General features: G+C 39.1%; 1 protein-coding gene across 7 annotated transcripts in view; it reads left to right on the top strand.

The window, feature by feature from the left end:
- MAPK6 (mitogen-activated protein kinase 6) overlaps positions 1-21,532 on the top strand; it is a 50,464-nt gene that overhangs the window by 13,666 nt on the left and 15,266 nt on the right. For 4 of the 7 annotated variants that reach the window (XM_002923840.4, XM_019804452.2, XM_034660970.1 and 1 more), the window contains exons 2-3: positions 17,816-19,005; positions 20,524-20,668. In XM_002923840.4, the coding sequence (XP_002923886.1) occupies positions 18,451-19,005; positions 20,524-20,668 (700 nt within the window). In that variant the 5' untranslated portion in view covers positions 17,816-18,450. Of the gene's footprint in view, positions 1-624; positions 642-2,326; positions 2,371-17,815; positions 19,006-20,523; positions 20,669-21,532 lie in introns of those variants that run through there. The other 3 variants (XM_034660969.1, XM_019804453.2, XM_034660971.1) reach the window with 2 other exon arrangements.

Here is a 21,532-nt window from a genome sequence, read left to right as displayed (position 1 = left end):
GTATTGTTAATGTGAATTAAATCTTTGGGAAGATTTTGGAAGAGCCTGACGTGATCTGTATAGAAGAACTTTAATGAAGTTTAATTTAAACTTTAAAATATGTTTCCTATTAAAGGAAATATAAAAATACAAATATAAAAAAGTGTTGTAGACTTCCAAAACATCCTGTCACCTAGAAGTTGAACATATGTTTCCAGGGGCCTTTTTTTTTTTTTTTAGGATTTTATTTATTTATTGGAGAGTGGGGAGGTGGGGGAAGCACGGAGGGAGAGTGAGAGGGTGAAGCGGACTCCCTGCTGAGCAGAGAGCCTGTCATGGGATTCGATCCCAAGACCCTGGGATCATGACATGAGCCAAAGGCAGATCCCAAGACCCTGGGATCATGACATGAGCCAAAGGCAGATGCTTTTTTTTTTTTTTTTAAGATTTTTATTTATTTATTCAACAGAGATAGAGACAGCCAGCAAGAGAGGGAACGCAAGCAGGGGGAGTGGGAGAGGAAGAAGCAGGTTCATAGTGGAAGAGCCTGATGTGGGCCTCGATTCCATAACACCGGGATCATGCCCTGAGCCGAAGACGCTTAACTGCTGTGCCACCCAGGCGCCCCCAAAGGCAGATGCTTAACCAACTGAGCCACTCAGGTGCCCTCCAGTTTTTTGTTTGTTTTTTAAGAGTATAAATAAGTACCTGTCATGCATAATTCAGAATTTATGAACAAACTGGATATGTTAGCCTGTCTCCTTTCTGTGAGGTACTATCTTATGAAACGGCGAGCCACACCACTGCTGTCCATTACATTGTTTGCATTGCCCATTTGAACTGTGTATGACACTAGGGCCCCCGTTAAAATAGAAAGATGTCCCAAAGGTAAGTTCCTTGTGGCATTGTTGGCTGCCCCGTGTCAGCTCCTTCAGCCTGTTATGTGGACTGTTACATTACTCTGTAGCCTGTTTAGTGGTATGGGGATTTTGGTCAGTTTTATTGCTCAGAGCCCTGACTGAAAGTTTACAAAAACAAAACAATAATATTATTGTAGTTAATGGCTTTTCATGTGGAGCTGATGCTTTTAAGGTAACAGTAGTGCAGGCTGAGTCGAGCATCATTTTTTTTCTTCCATGAGCTGTGTATTTAGAAAATACAGTGCACCCCTCTGGTGGGTCTTAATGGTGTGTCTTTCATACACATCAGTCTTTTAAGTCCTTTTCTGAAAAGTTGTACAGAGATTGAATGTTTATATGGCAAATCACATTTTTCCATTGATTTTCATTTAAATTTAGTATGTCTTTTCATGGAAAAAAAATGGTAGCACAAATATTGTTTGTTAGAATCCTAGCGTTTACTTCAGGGAAGAAACTTCTCTGCAGAAAGTGAAATCTCTGCATTTAATTCTGTACAAACTATAAAATGTTAGTGTTTACAGGGGGGTCATGGCCATTATCTTGCCCCATGTACTTGACAGTTGGGGAAACTGAGGCCCAGAGAGAACTAAGATCTTAGTACTCAAAGTGTGATTGCTGGGCCGGCAGTATTAACATCACCTAAGAATTTGTTAGTGCAGATTTCTTGACTTCATCCCAAGACCTGCTGAATTAGAATCTACATTTTCACAGGATTCTCGGGTGATTCAAATGCACATTCATTTCTAGAAGTACTGTTAAATGATGCATACATAGTTGCTTAGCTGGTTAGTGACCGATTTGGAAAACTCAGGTCTTCTGAGTTACTTCATTTATTAGCTCTCCTGAAAAAAGTCAGAGGGAAAATTGAAGATATAATTAATCACCGTTCAATAAAACATTCGGTAATGATAAAGTGCTCTATTCTTTGTTGTCCACTGAAGTAGCCAACTAGCCACATACGACTATTGAGCACTTAATGGCTAGTGCATCTGAGGAACTGAATTTTTAATTTAATTTTAATTATTTTTGAATAGCTGCAAGTAGCAAGTGACTACCGTATTGGACAGCTCAGATCTAGATGATTTATATCGACACTAAATTTAAAATAATCTAAGCTGTAAGTTAAAAACTGATTAGGCTCAGTTTAATAATTGCCTCCTTCGTTTACAAATTGGACAAACGGTCAGTTTCTAACTGCCTACTTTTTCAATATACCCAGATACGATTTTTTTTTGCCCAGATATGGTTTTAATAGTTATTATAAAGCACTGCCAATTTTCTGATTGATACTGTTGTATTCAGTAAAGTAGATAATCTAAGTTGCAAGAATGTGTGTTTTCCTGTTTGTCTCAATAAAGATATTTTCACTTGGATTTAAAAAAAGTTAAAAATAGTTGTTAAATAAGTGTTCCTTAATTATCTTGCAGATAGCATGGAGAGGACAGTTTTTACGTCTGGCCACTACTTCCAGGTTCGTTGGTACTTGTTAGCTGCCAGATTGATCTGCCATTTTTTATATTATTTCCAGGTGTAGAAACATTGGTTCTAACCTCCCACCTTAGCTAGTGGTAAGAATCTAAACCTAAAGTAAATCAGACTGGCCTGTGTCCAAATCTCGACATTTACTATGTATGTGATTTTAGTGAGGTTGCTTTACTTCTCAGAGCATCAGTACTCTTGTTTGTAAAATAAAACTTACAAGGTACTGGTTCTGAGTAGCAGAAGTAATTTGTCACTTAGAAAATGCCTGGCTCTGAATGCGTACTCAGTAGATATAAATTACATTCCCCGAGCCCTCCTGCTTAGCTTTATAGCCTTCTATAATTTAGTCTTATGCATGAGATTTCAACCAGGCTTAAGATACACTCTGATTTTAAATTTTATCGGTTCCCACCGGTTGCTGTGACTTCATGCTTTGCTTCACTCATGTTTATCCCTTGTAGATTCTTCACTTGTGTTTTGGATTCCTTCTCTTGACTCCTTAAGAAGTCTTGCTTGCATCATGAATTTTTCCCTTTCTGTTGGGTTGTCTTTATTAGTATACATACGTGCTCTGAATTATACTGTCCAATCTGGTAGCCGCTGTGCAACATGGGGCTATTTATTTATTTTTTAAAAAGATTTTATTTGTTTATTTGAGAGAGAGTGAGTACACAAGAGGGGGGAAGGTCAGAGGGAGAAGCAGACTTCCTGCTGAGCAGGGAGCCCCACGTGGGGCTAAATCCTGGGACTCTGGGATCATGACCGAGCCTAAGGCAGATGGATGCTTAATCAACTGAACCAGCAAAGCGCCCGAGATATAGCTATTTAAATAAAAATTTATTTAGAAAAAAATTAGTTTCTCAGCCCTGCTCACCACATTTCATTCGTTCAGTAATTGGCTGCCATATTGAACAGTATGAATATAGAAATCTGTTGCAAACCCTCTCGGATTCCATTTTCTCTTCTAGCTGTTGTCTTAGTTTCTCGTTTCTTTGATCATCTTTCAAGCAAATTTTCAAGAGTTTTCTTTGTGTGTTCTCTCCACTTTGCTCCTCAACCTATTCCAGATTGAATTCTGTTAAACCATCTTACCACTTGAAATTGCTCTCATCAAGATACCAGTGACTTTGACCAAATCCATCTTACAGGATCTTGTAACAGCTTTCAGTATAGTTGACCACTGTTTTCCGCATATTCGCCTGCTTTTCTTAGCTTATGAGACATATTCTTGTTTTTCTCCTACCTCACACCTTGTCGTAAGTTTTTACAGGCTGCTTTTGTCTACCTGCCTCCATGTATTGGAATATCCCAGAGGTTAGTTCCTGCCCTCCCCCCCTTTCTAAATTCTTCCCCCAAGTGGTCTCATTCAGTTTATTAAGTACTTTCTACATGTGGGTAATTCTCAGGTTTACGTTTAGACTTCTCACCTGAGCTCCAGACACATTATCAAATTACGTGCTTGATGTTACCTCAGTTATCTAAAATAGACACTATATGAATAGGCTTAATGTATCCAAAATAGAACTCTTTCCCGTATTATTCTCCCAGTTTTCCCATCTCAGTAATTGGCATTTAAGGAGTTAGCCTTAAGTCCTCTTCCCTTTATCCTCCATATCTAATCCATCACCAAATTCTCTTGGTCTCCAGAATGTTATTTGAATCTGTCTCCAGTTGTACATCTTTATTTCTACCAGCATAGTCTAGCCACCATTATCTCACTTGGCCTTTGGTTCTACTTTCACTCTGTTATCTTCAGTCTCTTGTCCTCCCAGTAGCCAGAGTTCATCTTTTTAAGATGTAAATGAAACCATGCAATTGTCTGCTTAAATCCTTCAATAGCTTTCGTTTGCACTTAGTTATAAAATTCAGAATCTTGCCTCAGGTGTTTCTTTCTACCTGTCCCATCTTAACACATCATTCCCCTCTCCTTTTGCTCAGGATGCTGTGGCTACACTGGCATCTTTCCCTCCCAGATAACCATGTTCTGTCCTGCTTTAGGTTGTATTTGCTGTTTCCTCTATTTGGAATGTTCTTCTGCCATCTCTCAGCAATGCTGGTACCTTCTCATTGAGATTTCAGCTCCTTAGGTGGCCATTTCCCAGCCACTCAGTCACAGCATTTAGACAGATCTGAAGTTACGTTATTTATTAATCTTTCCTCACTGGATTGTAAACTAGAATGTAAACTCTTTGGAAGCAGAAGAACCGTAGCTGTCTTATCCACTGTACCATCAGATAGTGCCTGGCACATGCCAAGTGTTCAGTAGATTTTTGTGGACTAAAGAAAATGTTTGTTTGATTCTTTTAAACTTCTAAAGGGAAAAAAGTATGTTAAAGATTGTGTTGTAGTCAATGTGACATGTGATTCTGGACTGGGTCCTCTAGCTCGTATACATTATGAGATCTGAGTACTAGATGGTAGCATTATACCAGTGTTAATTTCCTGATTTTGATGATTACATTTTGGTTATGCAGAAGAATGTCCTGTCTGTAGGAAACAGACTCTCAAAAAGGTGAGGGAGTGTGTACTGGTTAATAAAAAAAAATTCATTATTATTTGAGAGAAGGTCTTGGGCTTTGGTTTACAATCTGAGAATTCAAATCATGGCTCTCTCACTGATGTGTGACGCTGAATGCATTATTTAAATTCTCTGACATAAAGATCATAAAACCCATTTTACAGTGTAGTTAGGATTTAGTGTAAGGGTATATGTCCAGTACAATGCTTCTCACATAATACATTCTTAATCAAGTTTGCTATTTTTTTATATTCTTTGAAAATTCGGATATTAAAAATTCTGTTCTTATGTCCCGTGCCTTTATTATATAAACAAATCTTTTTTTTTCATTAATTGCTTTTATAATAGTTCATAATGTGGGATAAATATGTACCAAACATACTGATATCCTCCAGTTTGAACTTTGGGACCATATTCCATAGTATAATTTTTTACTGTCTTAAAAGTCTTACTTTTTTTTTTTTCCTAAAGATTTTATTTATTTATTTGACAGAGATAGAGACAGCCAGCGAGAGAGTGAACACAAGCAGGGGGAGTGGGAGAGGAAGAAGCAGGCTCATAGCAGAGGAGCCTGATGTGGGACTCGATCCCATAACGCCGGGATCACGCCCTGAGCCGAAGGCAGATGCTTAACCGCTGTGCCACCCAGGCGCCCCTTAAAAGTCTTACTTTTAAAGCAGAAAGTACAGCCCCTCAAAGTTATTTCAGTTAAAATATTTATGTTTGGGATGCCTGGGGGGCTCAGTTAAGCGTTGGCCCTCAGCTCAGGTCATGATCCCAGGGTCCTGGGATTGAGTCCCACATCGGACTCCTTGCTCAGCAGGGAGCCTGCTTCTCCTTCTTCCTGCTGCTCTCCCTGCTTGTACTCGCTTTCTCTTTCTGGCAATAAGTAAAATCTTTAAAAAAATAAAATATGTTTATCTTGATGAACATGGTTAATTTCCATTTCCTTTGGAACTACCCATGAGTCTGTCATGGTACTATGATTGATTTAAAAGTACACAAAAACTGCTTGCAGTTGGTAATTTATTTAGTTTTCTTTTTATCCTTCCTTTTACTCTCCATTGATGGGCATGTTATTAAGTAAACATAATGACCAAAAAGGAAGAAGGTGTTTAAAGATGACCCATGAACCTTTCACTGGTTATCATAGTCTTTTTAAAATAATCTAAAGTACTCCATCAGTACTGTAAACCTTATGATCTCATGATTCAGTTCACCCCCTTCCAACCTCTTTGTGCTATTGTCTTATATTTTATTTCTACATTTGCTGTAAACCTCACAATACATTATTGTTTTGCTTTAAATATTAATCAGTAGTCTCGTAAAGACATTTAAACATGTAGACAGGGGGTGGTTGGGTGGCTCAGTCAGTTAAGCATCCGCCTTCAGCTCAGGTCATGATCCCAGGGTCTTGGGATGGAGCCCTGGGTCAGGCTCCTTGCTTCACGGGGAGTCTGCTTCTCCCTCTGCCTCTGCGCCTCCCCCTGCTTCTGTGTGTGTGCGCTCTCTCAAATAAATAAAGTCTTAAAAAAAAAAAAACCATGTAGATAAGATTTCTTTTTTTAAAGACCTTTTATAATTTCTAATTATTTATCCCTTCTGGAGATTTCGTTCCTTTATGGAGTTTCCATTTGTTGTCATTTTCCTTCAGTGTAAGGACTTTTAGCATAGCAAAAGTCTGAGGTGATGTAGGAAAGATGTTAAGGTTCAAAGCCGATGGCCAAGAAAGAATTCTTGAGACGTCTTTGGTGCAAAAAGGTGATTTTATTAAAGCACGGGGACAGGACCCATGCGCAGAAAGAGCTGCACTGGGGTCATGAAGAGTGGCCTATTATATACTTTCAAGTTGGGGGGTTAGGGATTAGCGTAAATCTCTAAGGAATTTGGAAGCAAGGTTTCCAGGACCTTGAAGGGGCTACCTATTGTTAGGAAAAGGTCATTTATTACTTTCTAATAAAACCTTAGTCGTGAGACCCTTCAGATGTGTATCAGTGGGGGAGGGTGATTGCTAACCTGTATCTTCGGGGATTTAGAGATAAAGGAAGTTTCCAAAATTCCGGGGGGGGGGGTTGAGCTAGGATTGCCTTTTGCCCTTAGCAAAGTGTCAGCATCGAGGCAGTTGAGTCCCTAGAGGAATGTCACCCTGCCTTTTTCAAGGACTTGTCAATGGGCTGTGGGTAGTAAGGAAATTTAAATTTTTCTTCTGCCTTTGTTTCCCACATCATGAGGGAGACCCAATTCTTTTCACTTTTGTCTCTTTGAAAATGTCTTTATTTCATCTTCATTTCATCGTCATTTCCTTAAGTACAAAATTCTGGGTTGATATTTCTCTTTTTTGGCTCGTGAAAAATGATGTTCTATTCTCTTCTGGCTTTCATTGTTTCTAGTGATAAATCAGCCATCACGCCTGTTGTACTTCCCTAGTATATAGTTAACGCTCTTTTACCAGGTTGCTTTTAAGAGTTGCTCTCCCCACCCCCACCACCCCATTTTCGAAGTTTGGCTATGATATACCTAGGTATGGGTTTCTTTGTATTTGTCCTGCTTGCAGTTCATTGAGTACTTGGGTTTGTGAGTAGGTGTCTTTCATCAGTTATGGAAAATTCTGTTTTGTTTTGTTATTTATTTATTTTTTTCAAAGATTTTGTCAGAGAGAGAGTGCACACACACAAGCAGGGGGAGCAGCAGGCAGAGGAAGAAGCAGACTCCCTGCTAAGCAAGGAGCCTGATGTGGGACTTGATCCTGGGATCAAGACCTGAGCCCAAGGTAGATGCTTAACTGACTGAGCCACCCAGGTGTCCTTGTTTCAGTTTTTAAAGATTTACTTATTTTAGAGAGAGAGAGAGCAGGAGCCAGGAGGGCAAAGGGAGAGGGAAAGAGGATCTTAAGCAGACTCTGGGCTAAGCGTGAAGCCAGACATGGCGCTCGATCTCACAACCCCGAGATCATGACCTGAGCTGAAACTAAGAATCAGACACTTACCAACTGTGCCACCCAGACACCCCAGTTTTGGAAAGTTTTTTCTGTTATCCCTTTATATACTTCTATACCATCAGCTTTTTGAACCTGTTCAGCTTAGCTACCAGCTCTTTGGACTGCTTGGACGTTTTCTTTGCTTTCTAATACCACTTCAGGTTTTCTTTACTTCATGTTTGTGCCCTGTTTATTTGCCTTAGGAAGAATGTCTGCCTTGTACTCGGAATGCATTGGAGGGGTTTATCTCATGCTTCCTGACTTGTCCCCCACCTTTAGAGAAGATGCCTCGATTGTGGTGGAGGCCTGTATGCTTCGTGAGATTCTCTCTCAGCTTTCCCACCTTGCGCTCAGACTTTTGCTCTCAGTGAGGACCTGTGGGGAAGAGTTGGCAGGTGGAACTTACAACTTGGCCTCCTCTGAATTCTAATCTGTTAGTTGCAACCACATACAGCTGTTAAAAGTTGATTATAAATTTGGCTGGTTTCTTCTCAACTCTATTAGTGTAAAATACCTTGCTTTGCCACTTGCCAGGAATGAGAATAGCCATGGTCTCTTTTTCATGAAGGCCTTAATATTTTCTAATATTTAGATTTCCTTGCATCTTTAGCTTTCCTGATGGGTTTTTCAAAAACTACAATATTATAGCTTATCCGCGCATCATGATATAGGGTGTGAGTAATGGTGTCTTGTAATTTTTCTGCATTCTAATCAGAATCCTGAATTATTTAAATCCTGAAATTATAAAACTTTAGAGCTGGAAGAGGCCACAGAAGTCATGTAGTTTAGCTACATCATTTACCTGATGAGGAACTGAGGCCTAGAAATGTGAACTGCTTTGATTATAAGCTAATTTAGCCATGGATCCCGGGCTAGATGTCAGATCGCTCTAACTCATTTTTTTCCCTTTTTAGTATGGTCTTAGTGAAACCGGAGAAGAATTTTTCAATGGTGCCAAACTTTAGTGCGAATCTGATAGGAAACTTACACTTTTTTATCTTGTAAGCTTTGTTCAGCCTTGGAGAAAATGAGAAACAAAGGAAGAAGGGTATTCCAGGAAAGTTATATGCTGTTCTGATTCATTTTTTAAAAATTGGGTACCCCTCCAATCAAGCATGTGGTTCTCCCTTTGATGAAAGTCCAGAAATATTTCGTATGGATGGCTTTGCATGTTGTGGCCTTCTTCATACCCTCACTAGGGTTAGCTGAAAAACGACAGCAGTTATATTTGGTGTGCAGTTTGGAAAGCTGTGGTGCTAAATGCCGTAGAGCCTGCTGGGATGAACTGAAGAATAATCAGAATAATGTCAAGGTCTCACGTATCTTCATGATACCTACTTGGTATCACATGGGCTGATGGGACTTTTTATAGAATCCTGCTTGTCTGCTAATATAAGACACTATTTCAGTGGCATAATTCCTTCTTACTACCTCAACAAAATAAAACAGGAGCTATAACAAAGTTGAAGTTTTCTTCTTTTTCTTAAGTCTGAGTGAGTTGAAATCATTGCTTTCTTCATGTATTAACAAGCCTGAGTGTTTACCATAGGGTGAAGCTCCTGGGGGGAATTCCTGGAAAGGAGAAAGTACCATATCTAGGAGTCTCACTGATGTTCCCCATGGTGGGTCAGAGTGTAATCAGATTCTAAAAAAATTGAGGGTAGAGCTTGGCTTCTCCAAAATTTTCTACTGTCAAATAAAATATGCTGTTTATATTAATTCACTCAGTACAGTTTGTAAAGTGCCTGCTAAGTACCCAGGTGCTATGCTCAGAAAGTGTTAGTAAAGCAACTGAGTTTCAAACCTTTTATTTTATTTTTTATTTTTTTGAAGATTTATTTATTTGAGAGACAGAGTAGGGGGAGGGGTGGAGGGAGAGAAACTCAAGCAGACTCCATGATGAGTATGGAGCCCGACATGGGGCTTAAGCCCACGACACTGAGATCATGATCTGAGCTGAAATCAAGAGTCAGACACTCAACCGACGGAGCCACCCAGGCACCCCTCAGACCTTTTATTTTTAAATAGAACAACATACAGCAAAGTGGAGGTAGGGGGAAATGGTAAGGTGGTGCCCTGGGAAATGGTACCCTAGAAGAATAGAGGCATCTGAAGAATAGAGATTAGACTAGACTGGGGGGCGGGAGGGGGATGGCCTAAGACAAGGGAAGGAGAATAGTATTAGAAAAGAGAGGAGGAAGAAATGTTAGTGGAACAGGGAGGAATCTACTACAATGATCTGGGAGTTTGTGCTTCATGAAGTCAGGGTGATTTTTTTTTTTTTAAACCTGTTTTGACCCCTGCTATACCTTTATGCCTAAAACAATGTCTGGCGTATGGTAAACACTCAGTAGGGTTTGGTAAACTAAAAATGTAATGGATGGATGGCAGAATTGAAGCTGTTTTAGTCAAAGCTGTTCAGAACATCTGGGTTCTCTGCTTCTGAGACCATGTTGGTATTGCATTTTCCTACTCCCTTGAAGCAGGTGTGACCATATAATCTGCCATGGTCAGTAAAATGTGAGCATTTTGAAATGTGTCATTTTTGGTTGAAGCTTTAGACCAATGAGATATTCCCACTTCTTTGTTCCTTCCAGCACATTGAGTGGTAATGGGCAGAGCTGGTAGGTAGTTAAGACAACTTGGATGACAACTACGTTGGATTCGTTCCATTAGCAAGACTTAAAACTTCTGTTGTAAGTCACTGAGATGTTGGGGGTTATTTGTTAACTGTACAGTTTTCTAACCTGTCCTGAATGCTAAAGAAATTTATATTAATTGTCGTCCTGTTGGAATCCTCAGATGGCCAAAGATACTTGAAGAAGGAGTCTGTCCACATGTCTCATGTTTATATATTTGCTCCAGCGTTTCCTTAACATGAGTTAGGAGAGGAGTCTTAGAAATGAGGGCTCAGGCAAGAGAAACATAGAGAGGGGATGAAGGGTTATAATTTTAAAATTTCCAGCCATAAGTATATAGAGAGGATTGTGTTTGTTTAATGTTTAGTATATAGAAATTTGAATCACATATCTCCCAATCTGGGCATACCACCATAATAAGTGCTTGGGAACAAACGACCAGTCAAGTGAAAGACTTGTACTGGGGTTTCACAGATGATAGACTGAGAATTGGAAGGGTCCTTAGAGATTTTTTTGACCAATTTATCTGGTCTGTGGAGTTCTTATATTCTAATATAGATACCCTAGAAGAAATAGCAACTAGAGATGAGCATCAAAATAAACATAATGACATTTATTTTGTAATGGCTTTCTAAATAGTCAAAGGCAAATGCAAGTCCGTAATGTTAAAGTGTATTTAGGCAAAGGTTTAGACAATTTAAGAACAGAAGTCGGAAGTAGAAGAGTTTTTAAAAAATATTGGTACTTTATTAGAAGCCCAGTAAGTTTCTTTGACTTCTTAAGTTTGCTCCATAGCACACACTGGTTACTGATAGCAGGCACAAGGCCTGTTAGGCTTTGGTGTTTTAGTTCTAAGGTCCTCCCCCCGCCCCCCAGATGACTAAGATCATTCATTGACATTAGTCTACACCATGATCCTCCTTGAGGTCCAGATCCTGAGAGGGATCTACCTCTAAGGGCTACGTTACATCAGCCAAGGGCCTTGTCAAGAATGCCTGTGAATAAACAGTTAAGCTGTAGCCTTTGGCCTTCTCTGCCTTAGAAACATAGTAGATTTGATGAGAGCTTGAGATACGATCTTAGGGAAGGATGAATTTGCTATAACAACACCTCTCTGTGCCAGGGTTAAGAGATAGTCCTATGTGAATTTAAGTAGAGCTCAACCTTGCCCTTCTCTCCAAAAGCAACTTGATTTTGGCTGAGGAGATGTGAGGCTGGCTGGATTCCAGTTAACTCAAGTTACTCGCTTGACCCTGGAGAAGAGCAAAATAGGCAAGAGCCATTGAGGAGGAGGGAGGTGGAGAGCTTTCGGTGCTTGTGATCAGGCTAGATGACCCATGTCAACATTTACCTGATAAGCAGCCGAGTGGAAGATAGAAGAGAAAACCAGATTAGTAACTTTTATGTTTAAGGCTCCCACCTCAGACTTGCTTTGCACATCCAGACTCCTTTTCCGATATGTGGCCAAGTTGTTCTTAGATAAGAAGGGAAGGAAAATCCAGTTTCTATAGAATGGGGAGATGGGGCAGAATGAAGTTATTCTGCTGTCTTCTTTCTTTTGCATTTTATAACTTTACTGAATATACTTCGGCTTGACTCAGAGTACCTGTATTTCTCTTGGCTTAGGGGTAGGCTGAGTGACAGAAAGCAGGTGGTGATTAAAGGAAGAAGGTGCTTGAGGAGACCAGTGTGGCTAATGCAGTTTCAGGGAACTGCCTTATAAATGTATGAAGCTGGTACTCAGACTGGGCTACGTAGAAAACTTTTGCTTCATTATACGGTGGAAAGAAAGCCAAAGGGAAAGCATAAAGCCAACTTTATTATTAATTTTTAAAGATTTATTTATTGAGAGAGCACGAGAGAGAGAGTTGGGGAGGGGCATAGGGAGTGAGAAAGAGAATCTGAAGCAGACTCCTAGCTGAGTGGAGAGTGTCTCAGGGTTGGATGGTGACCTGGGCCAAAATCAGGAGTCAGACACTTAACCGACTAAGCCACCCAGGCACCCCAAGCCAATGTTACTCTTACAAATCATTCGCTAAAATTCATTTTTTTCACCCAGTTGTTGTTAAAAGCAAAACGTTGGCCCAGCTAATTAAAATTTAATTAAGGATTCCTCTCCAAGCAACACAGTATCAGTGCTGAGGTTGGTAGGAGTGGGTAACATTTGGAGGCAGAGAAATTGGATGCTGGGAAGAGTTATTTTAAGTTACTGTCTCATCTTAGTTTTCATTTTCCTCCCTTGAAGTGTGCGGAAATGCAAAAATAATATGGAACCCCAGATCTTTCTTTGAGCTTGGCTTTTATGAAGTTAAACGTGAAAGATGATAGAGAAAGTGGTGTAAATGGGACATTTCTAGAGGTTATTGTTATGGTTGGAAGGTGCTCTGACCAGTAACCTGCTGGTCCAGTTGTAACTGCATACTTTAGTCAGGGCAAAGAACTCCATGATTGGTGTGGAAAATGAAAGTAGTTGGAGACATCACAATTTGGTATCAGGATGTTAAGGAGGAAGCTGTCTTCATGGTCACTAAGCCTTTTTATGGCTTCCAGAGGCATATATTCCAATCTCCCTAATTAGGTCAGATTCCCCCAGTGTGCAGGCTCTCATAGCGTCCTGTACCCTTCCTTGGTACCACTTATCCCTTTTGCCTCTCCCTTTTTCCTTTTGTTAATTTATTATTGTTTATCTCCAACCATACTACAAACCCCATGAGGGCAGGGCACAAGTCTGTTTTTACTTACCTTTTATCCCCAGTACCTAGTATATTGACAGGTATATAACATATAATTAGCAAATACTTGCTGAATGGAGCATGACTGAATTGGAAACATTTACTGGATCCGTTTTATCATGCAGAAGTGTAACATTACCTTCAACTTACTGCTTAAAGTGGGCTTACTTTCCAACCTCCTGGATGAAAACTGCTTCAGTAGCTTTTGGTCTGTTACTGAAGGATTTTGAAAAATAGTGCAGAGCGGTGAGGCGGATCACTGGGCAAGCACTGCTATTGGTCTCTTCCGCCCACCCCCCCAATTTTTTATTAGTATAATTCTCACCTAGAATTACAGTTTTGGTGATTAATATTCCTTTCTTTCTTTAGAGTGGTCTCGTATTTCTGTAAAGTCTATTTCAAGTCTTCAGTATAGTCATCATCTGAATCTATGAGGACTCAGCAGTTCTCAGCCCAGGCACAAGTTCCTGCCTTCCCCAAGATGAATTTTTATCTACTCTCCACCCCTGTTAAGTGCTGACCAGTCACTGAGATTTTCAAGTGCTGACCAGTCGCTGAGATTTCTGAAAAGGCATTGTCATCCTTGTAGTTTCTGGTGTGTGATGCTTCTTGGTTTCACTATAATTTAAAGAGAGCAGATGTGGGTGGAGGTCTTGAGTGGAGATCTCTCATTCTCATACCTCTCTCCAATAATCTGGCTGCAGTTCCTGTTATAGTGCTACTCTGTCAAATAATAGTGGTGTCATTTTTAGCAAAGCTAAATTATTTGTGCTTGACTATGATTGCTCTACTAGGGAACTAGGAGCTTAAGAGAGTACTTAGAGATTTTAATGTTCTTATGTCAGGTCTGTAGAACTGACTTTAAAATGTACATTTATCGAAAACTTAAAAGTAGAGCTTTAAGGGATTATCTACAGAAGGGCAAGAACAAAAAAGAAAGTATGTGTGCGCATGTGTGTTTGTATGAACAAGCATTCTATTTCAGGTGGAGGCTAGAAATGTAAAATTTCAGAAATATTGGAGCCTCGAAAAAATACTGTTTTTAAAAGGATATTTGGTAGGGAACTGGAAGTATCAAGACGTATAAAAATAGAAAAAGGGAAGGGGAGACAGTATTAATTAAAGCCCTTTAAGGGGCACCTGGGTGGCGCAGTCGTTAAGCGTCTGCCTTTGGCTCAGGGCGTGATCCCAGCGTTCTGGGATCGAGCCCCACATCAGGCTCCTGTGCTAGGAGTCTGCTTCTTCCTCTCCTACTCCCCCTGCTTGTGTTCCCTCTCTCGCTGGCTATCTCTGTCAAATAAATTAAAAAAAACCAAAATCTTAAAAAAAAAAAATAAAGCCCTTTAAAAGTCTGAAATATTTTTTTAATTCAAAACTTTATTTGCAAACTTTTAACTTTTAAATGTTTTATACAGACTGACAAAATACAGAATTTTTAGGAGTGTGCTTGTTTTTTTCCCCCTTGATTTCTGAGAAGCAGACAAAAACTTGCAAACAGAAGAAACTCTCTCTGTTAGAGTAAAACAAAGAACGCTGTTGTGCTATTGTCCTTTACATCATTAAACAGATACAAGAAGTGCTCATATTTATTAAAAGAACTCAGCAATAGTAAATATCCATTTTTATTAAATAAAGATGTTGCTGGGGTGCCTGGGTGGCTCAGTTGGTTAAGCGTTCGACTCTTGATTTTGGCTCCGGTCATGATCTCAGGGTTGTGAGATTAGCCCCCAGCGTCCAGCTTCAGGCTCTGCGCTTAGGAGGGGAGTTGGGTTGGGATTCTCTCCTTCTGTCCCTCCCCACTTTCCCTCTCTTGTGCGTGCCTGCATGCGTACTTTCTCTCTCTCATATATCTTTTTAAAAAGCTGTTGCCGGGGCGCCTGGGTGGCTCAGTCGTTTAGCGTCTTCCTTCGGCTCAGGGCATGATCCCGGCATTATGGCATCGAGCCCCACATCAGGCTCCTCCGCTGGGAGCCTGCTTCTTCCTCTCCCACTCCCCCTGCTTGTGTTCCCTCTCTATGGCTGTCTCTCTCTCTGTCAAATAAATAAATAAAATCTTTAAAAAAATAAAAAAATAAAAAGCTGTTGCCTTAAGGGTCATTATCTACTCAGTCTCTGACTTAATCAGTTTCTCTTTCACACAGTTGTAATGTATGTGGATTTCTTGAAGATTTGCTCAGATTGTGGCAAGTAGCTGTTACCTTGTATTTTTCAGATTCTTGTATTTCCACATGGAGTTATGTGGGCATATGTAGCAGGGAGGAAAAGGCAGATTCCCTGTTGTATAAAAGCTTCACCCCTGTGAAACAGCTGATGTGTTTGAGAGTCCTAGCAGTTCTTTTAAGCCACATCTGAAGGTGATTGAAAGTTGTCGCATAATTCAGGTTCAGAACGGTCTGCTTTATTTCATGTATTGATACAGTTTCTCATTGCCTTTAAATGATTAGCCCTTTGAATAAATGAATATTGTATCTGTCCCACTTCCAATTTCTTCAGAACCAATCGGAAAATAACACTGTATGTACACCTATACCAGCTTTTATTTTTTTTTTAAAGATTTTATTTATTTTTTCGATAGAGATAGAGACAGCCAGCGAGAGAGGGAACACAAGCAGGGGGAGTGGGAGAGGAAGAAGCAGGCTCATAGCGGAGGAGCCTGATGTGGGGCTCGATCCCACAACGCCGGGATCACGCCCTGAGCCGAAGGCAGACGCTTAACCGCTGTGCCACCCAGGCATCCCTATACCAGCTTTTAGATCAAAAAGCAGCAGCAGGGGCACCTGGGTGGCACGGCGGTTAAGCATCTGCCTTCGGCTCAGGGCGTGATCCTGGTGTTGTGGGATCGAGCCCCACATCAAGCTCTTCCTCTATGAGCCTGCTTCTTCCTCTCCCCACTCCCCCTGCTTGTGTTCCCTCTCTCGCTGGCTGTCTCTATCTCTGTTGAATAAAGAAATTAAAAAAAATTAAAAAAAAAAAAGCAGCAAGAAGCCTTTCCATTTAAGGTTTAGGCTGTATTACTTGCTTATAGGCCTCTACACTTGAATGAGCTACTGCATTGGCCACCTAGTTGTTTCTTAGACATGAGACACATACTCATCCTTTGACTTTTGTGTACTGGCCCCTCTGTCTGCAGCAGTTACTCCCACAGAGCACCCCGAAGGCCCACCCACTTTAGAGCTTTGCTCCCAGTACCACCTTACTAGAGGCATTCCCTAACCACTCTCCCTGGCCTCTTTCTCTTTTATTTTTTTACCTCACTTACTGCCATCTGATCTGTGTTTTGCTTATTTGTCAGCCTGTCTTCCCCCACTATGATTTGAGTTCTTCATATACATATCTCTGAGCTCTATAAGATTCTAATAACTTGTCATACTTCCACACATTTTTTTTAAAGAAATAACACATTAAAGATGTAGTTGGAGCATACTGTGTAATCCCACCCTGATGGTAATCTCTTCCCTCATTCCTCAAAGTAATGGTTATCATGAATTTGGTACTTACAGCCATATGTTTTTAATACTTTTGCCACATATATGCACTCATAAAGTAACATTGTACATGCTTATAAACCTGAAGTGGTTTCAGCATGTACATTTCTATCTGCAATTTGCTTTTTAAATTTAGTGTATGGTGATTTCAACCCTCTCTGTTCATTTTACTATATATAATAGTCCGCTCTGAATATAACTCATTTATTCTCAACTTGTTGAATGTTTAGGCTGTTTTTAATATTTTGCCATTATAAAAAAAAAGTGGGCATTTTTATGTTCATTTGCAAGTATTTCTCTAGGGAGTGTTTTTTTTGCAGAAAAATAGCCAAGTCATAGTATGCTACTTACTTATGTATGTATTTATTCCAAATTGCTCTCTGACATTCTTTACTAATTTAAACTCACCAGAATTGTATGAAAGTTCTTGTTTTTCCACATTCCTCCTCAGACTTGATAATAACAGACTCTTAAAAATGTTTTTCTAATCTGAAATGTTATCTTCTTGAGGTAGTTTAATTTTTCTGATTATCAGTGAAGGTAGACACCTTTTCATTGATTTAGTCACCGTTCGAGTTCACTGTTCTGTAAGTTGAAGAGTGTACTCTGCGGATTTCTTATTTGTACTGATTTTTTGTTCATTGAGTGTTGATCGGTGTAGTTAATAAGTAAACACGTTCTTTAAGGAACTAACGCTTTTCAGGCTCATATAGTTTTTTAAGAGAAATGGTACTAATGTTGTACTCCTCAAAAAATTCTAAGGAGTTCTGTAAAAATACTGTGAACCTTCCTTCCTTTGCTCGTTGGCATTTAAGAAATGATACAACCCAATGACCGTAAATATTATAGAGGATCTAATGTGGTGGGATCTAGAGTCTGAGCCCAGTACATGTGAATTGCTTACAACATGGATAGCTGTTTTTGATCGAGGGTCATCTTTCCATTTAGTAACTATAAATAAATAAGTTAAATGTACCAGTTTGTTTATAGCTAAATGCCCAATTCGTGGTTATTTTACAAAGTTGAAGAGTGTTTAGTATTTCCTGCGGCGGTGACCCTTCCTTCTTTTTTCTCATCCTCCAGGTTTTATCAGAGTAAGATGGACGGTAGCTTTGATTGTGATTGTGGTGAGCTGGAGCCACCTGATCACTAACAAAAGACATCTTCTGTTAACCAACAGCCACCAGGGCTTCCTGTTGAAATACACAGCAACAAAGGAAGAAAAGAGGCAAAACGGAAATAGTGCTTACCAGCACCTTAGAATGATGCTGCTCAGGACCAGTCCAACACTGAATGTATCTGCACTGTGAGGAGAATGTTCATAGAAGCCTGTTGTGTGCATATTTATTCACATTTTTGTTAAATGTTAAATCGTTTAGCACAGTAAATCTGAGTGCATAGTATGTCATTTCATTCCGTTTGAGTTTCTTGAGTGTTTTCTTTAAATGTCTGCAGAGTTGCTGCCCCTTTCTTGAACTATGAGTACTGCAATCTTTTTAATTCTCAATATGAGTAGAGCCTTTTGAGCTTTAAATCTAAGGGGAACTCAACGGGCCTGGTTGGCATTTGCAATGAACATCAAGAAATCATCTTGCTGTGGAAGCAAAATTATTTTTCTTTTCCTTTTTTGAAAGATCTTTCCTTTTGATGTCAGTTTTCTTCCTTGTTTACACAAGTTCAACAATTCGAAAGGAAAAGGCAATAGTAACGGTTTCAAAATGGCAGAGAAATTTGAAAGTCTCATGAACATTCATGGTTTTGATCTGGGCTCTAGGTATATGGACTTAAAACCATTGGGTTGTGGAGGCAATGGCTTGGTTTTTTCTGCTGTAGACAATGACTGTGACAAAAGAGTAGCCATCAAGAAAATTGTCCTTACTGATCCCCAGAGTGTCAAACATGCGCTACGTGAAATCAAAATTATTAGAAGACTTGACCATGATAACATTGTGAAAGTGTTTGAAATTCTTGGTCCTAGTGGAAGCCAGTTAACAGACGATGTGGGCTCTCTTACCGAACTGAACAGTGTCTACATTGTTCAGGAGTACATGGAGACAGACTTGGCTAATGTGCTGGAGCAGGGCCCGTTACTGGAAGAGCATGCCAGGCTTTTCATGTATCAGCTGCTACGTGGGCTCAAATATATTCACTCTGCAAATGTACTGCACAGAGATCTCAAACCAGCTAATCTTTTCATTAATACTGAAGACTTGGTGCTGAAGATTGGTGACTTTGGTCTTGCACGGATCATGGATCCCCATTATTCCCATAAGGTATGTGGAAAGCTAGCTGAGACACCCCTCTTAACTGATGGACATCATCAGGAAGGAATAGGTACTTGTATCTTCTTAGTATATTGTGACAGATTTTTGTCGTTAATTGTATTAAACTTTGCATAGTATCTTTTTTTCTGATACAGATTTGCTTTCATTCAGAATCTCCATCTGTTTATAAAAGGAAATTGGAGTGCGATCCTAATTACATACAAATTCCTAGAAGTGTGTGGTTATTTGTTATAACTGAACCTCTCCCTTATTTAGAAGGGGGATATATTCTTATGTGTTTAGGGCAGAATTGTGGTCCTATCTGAAGGTAAGAAGGGCTTCTGTGTCAACTTCTAGATCTTTTGTCCCTGAGTCTCTACTATTCTGTTAGGCCTTGTTTAGGCAAAATTAATTTTGTTCAGTATCTAAATTTGCATAAAGATAAAATGTCAGTAAGAATAGCTAAAAGGATTCATAGTAACCTGAGCTGAACTTTGGTCTTTTAGTTTTCAGATGAAATTGTCTGTGGGACCCTGATGTTTAAAATATTAAAGTGGAGCTCCTTTGGTTGTAAAGAACCTCTAGGAACTCCCTGCTTGCTTGGCTTCCCATAGCACATGTCTAAACAAACAAGCAAATCTTTTCATTCACGTGTATCATGTCACATTAAGTATAACTTAATTTTTTAAAAATTTGAATATAGAAATTTAGTATTAAAATGACTACCACATCTTTTTTATGGGTAACAGTAAAGTATTGTGGATAGAACACTGAACTAAGAGTTAAACTATCTAAAATTGAGTTCCATTTCTGCATGCAATTAAGCTATATGACCTTAAGCAGATTCCCTAGTCTATGAATGTTACCACCCCTCTAAAATGGAGTTACTATCTACTTTCATAATTTTTCAGAGTTGTTTTAAGGATCAAGTAAGGTCATACACGTATAACTGTTTTTTTGTTTGTTTGTTTGTTTGGTTTTTGGTTTTTTTTTTTTTTTTTTTTTTTACGTATAACTGTTTTTGTTAAATGCTTTATAAATGCAAAGTAGTAAAATAGATTAGGAATGGAATATGTAGTAGAGCTGGGTCTCCTGGGTTGTCAGGAGGTTGACATTGGTTTGTAAGTAACACCTCAGGTGCTCTTCTTTACCTGTCCTTCATTGATTTAAAACATCCCTGCTCCTTAAGTAGCTTAAGACTTGAAGTGAAAAATAGCTCCTCTTCTGAAACATGTTTTGAATGTGTGACATAGAATCAGCACTAAATTCTTATGGTTTATTTTGGTCAGCAGACTTCATGTGAACCTCATCTTATAGATGCTATATCCCAGGGGGAGTTTAACCTCCGTTCAGCCTGAAAAGTACAAGAGCCTTGAAAATGACATAGAAATGAACAGTACTGTTTTAGGATTTCACAATTCCTTTTCTTTTTTTTTTTAACATCAGTGATTCTTTAATGAATCAAGTTTTATGTACTGTTCTACAGCTAAAGTAAAAATTTAAAGTATGTTTTTGTTTCTTTTTCAGGGTCATCTTTCTGAAGGATTGGTTACTAAATGGTACAGGTCTCCACGTCTTTTACTTTCTCCTAATAATTATACTAAAGCCATTGATATGTGGGCTGCAGGCTGCATCTTTGCTGAAATGCTGACTGGTAAAACCCTCTTTGCAGGTTAGAAATTTTATAAAATATATGGAAAAAAATTACCTCGAATAATTTTGCATGTGTCTATGAAGCAAGACGTATATAAGATTTAACACAGTTTATTGTAGTCTGTGATATTAAAATGAATAAATGGTGTTTTAATATTTAAAAAATTTTTTAAACTTACTAATATATTCACTGAATTGTTCACTCAACAAATTTAGTCAGAATTCTAGTGTTCTTTTGTATTTATCTTGTTTCTTAAACATAATTTTATATTTTGTAGATTCACAATGCTTGTTGGTAATCTGTGTTAAATGATACCTGAATTGCATAATGCTGTCAGTCACTCCTTGTGAAAATTTTTAGCTGTCACTGAAAATGCAGTAATTCTTTGTCCCCTATCATCCCTGTTGCCTGAACTGCCGTACCTTGTTGCCTGACTGCTGTGATCTTTCAGAAACTGCCAAACAAGTGATTTTTTGCTGAGTTTGGTGCTATGAGGGAGTCCACAAAAGTGTGAGAGAGAGAATTTAGTCAAGATGGGAAGGAGGGAATAACCCATGAAAAACATCAGGTGTTGTAAAGCAAAGTATGAGTTTGTATAAAATTATTAAGTACAGATTATAAGAGCTGCAGACTTAGAGCCTTCATCAGTGATGTCTAGAACAAAAGGCGTAAAGTCAAAAGATTTTTCACTATATAGGAATAGTGCAGAATTTTGGTGGGAGGAAGAGAGAGGGAAAAAAATGGTATTATATAAATGAGAGTATGAGCCTGAATCAGTGAGAAAAGTTTAATGAAAGAAATCATGTATGTGCATAAATTAGTGAGAAAAGTTGGATGAAAGCAAGGTGTCAAATAATGAACACATTTATGACTAGTTAAAAT

This window comes from Ailuropoda melanoleuca, chromosome 5, assembly GCF_002007445.2.
Source record: "Ailuropoda melanoleuca isolate Jingjing chromosome 5, ASM200744v2, whole genome shotgun sequence".
Taxonomy (NCBI): domain Eukaryota; kingdom Metazoa; phylum Chordata; class Mammalia; order Carnivora; family Ursidae; genus Ailuropoda; species Ailuropoda melanoleuca.
The sequence above is the reverse complement of the archived record's forward strand: the minus strand, read 5'-3'. Positions and strand labels throughout refer to the sequence as shown.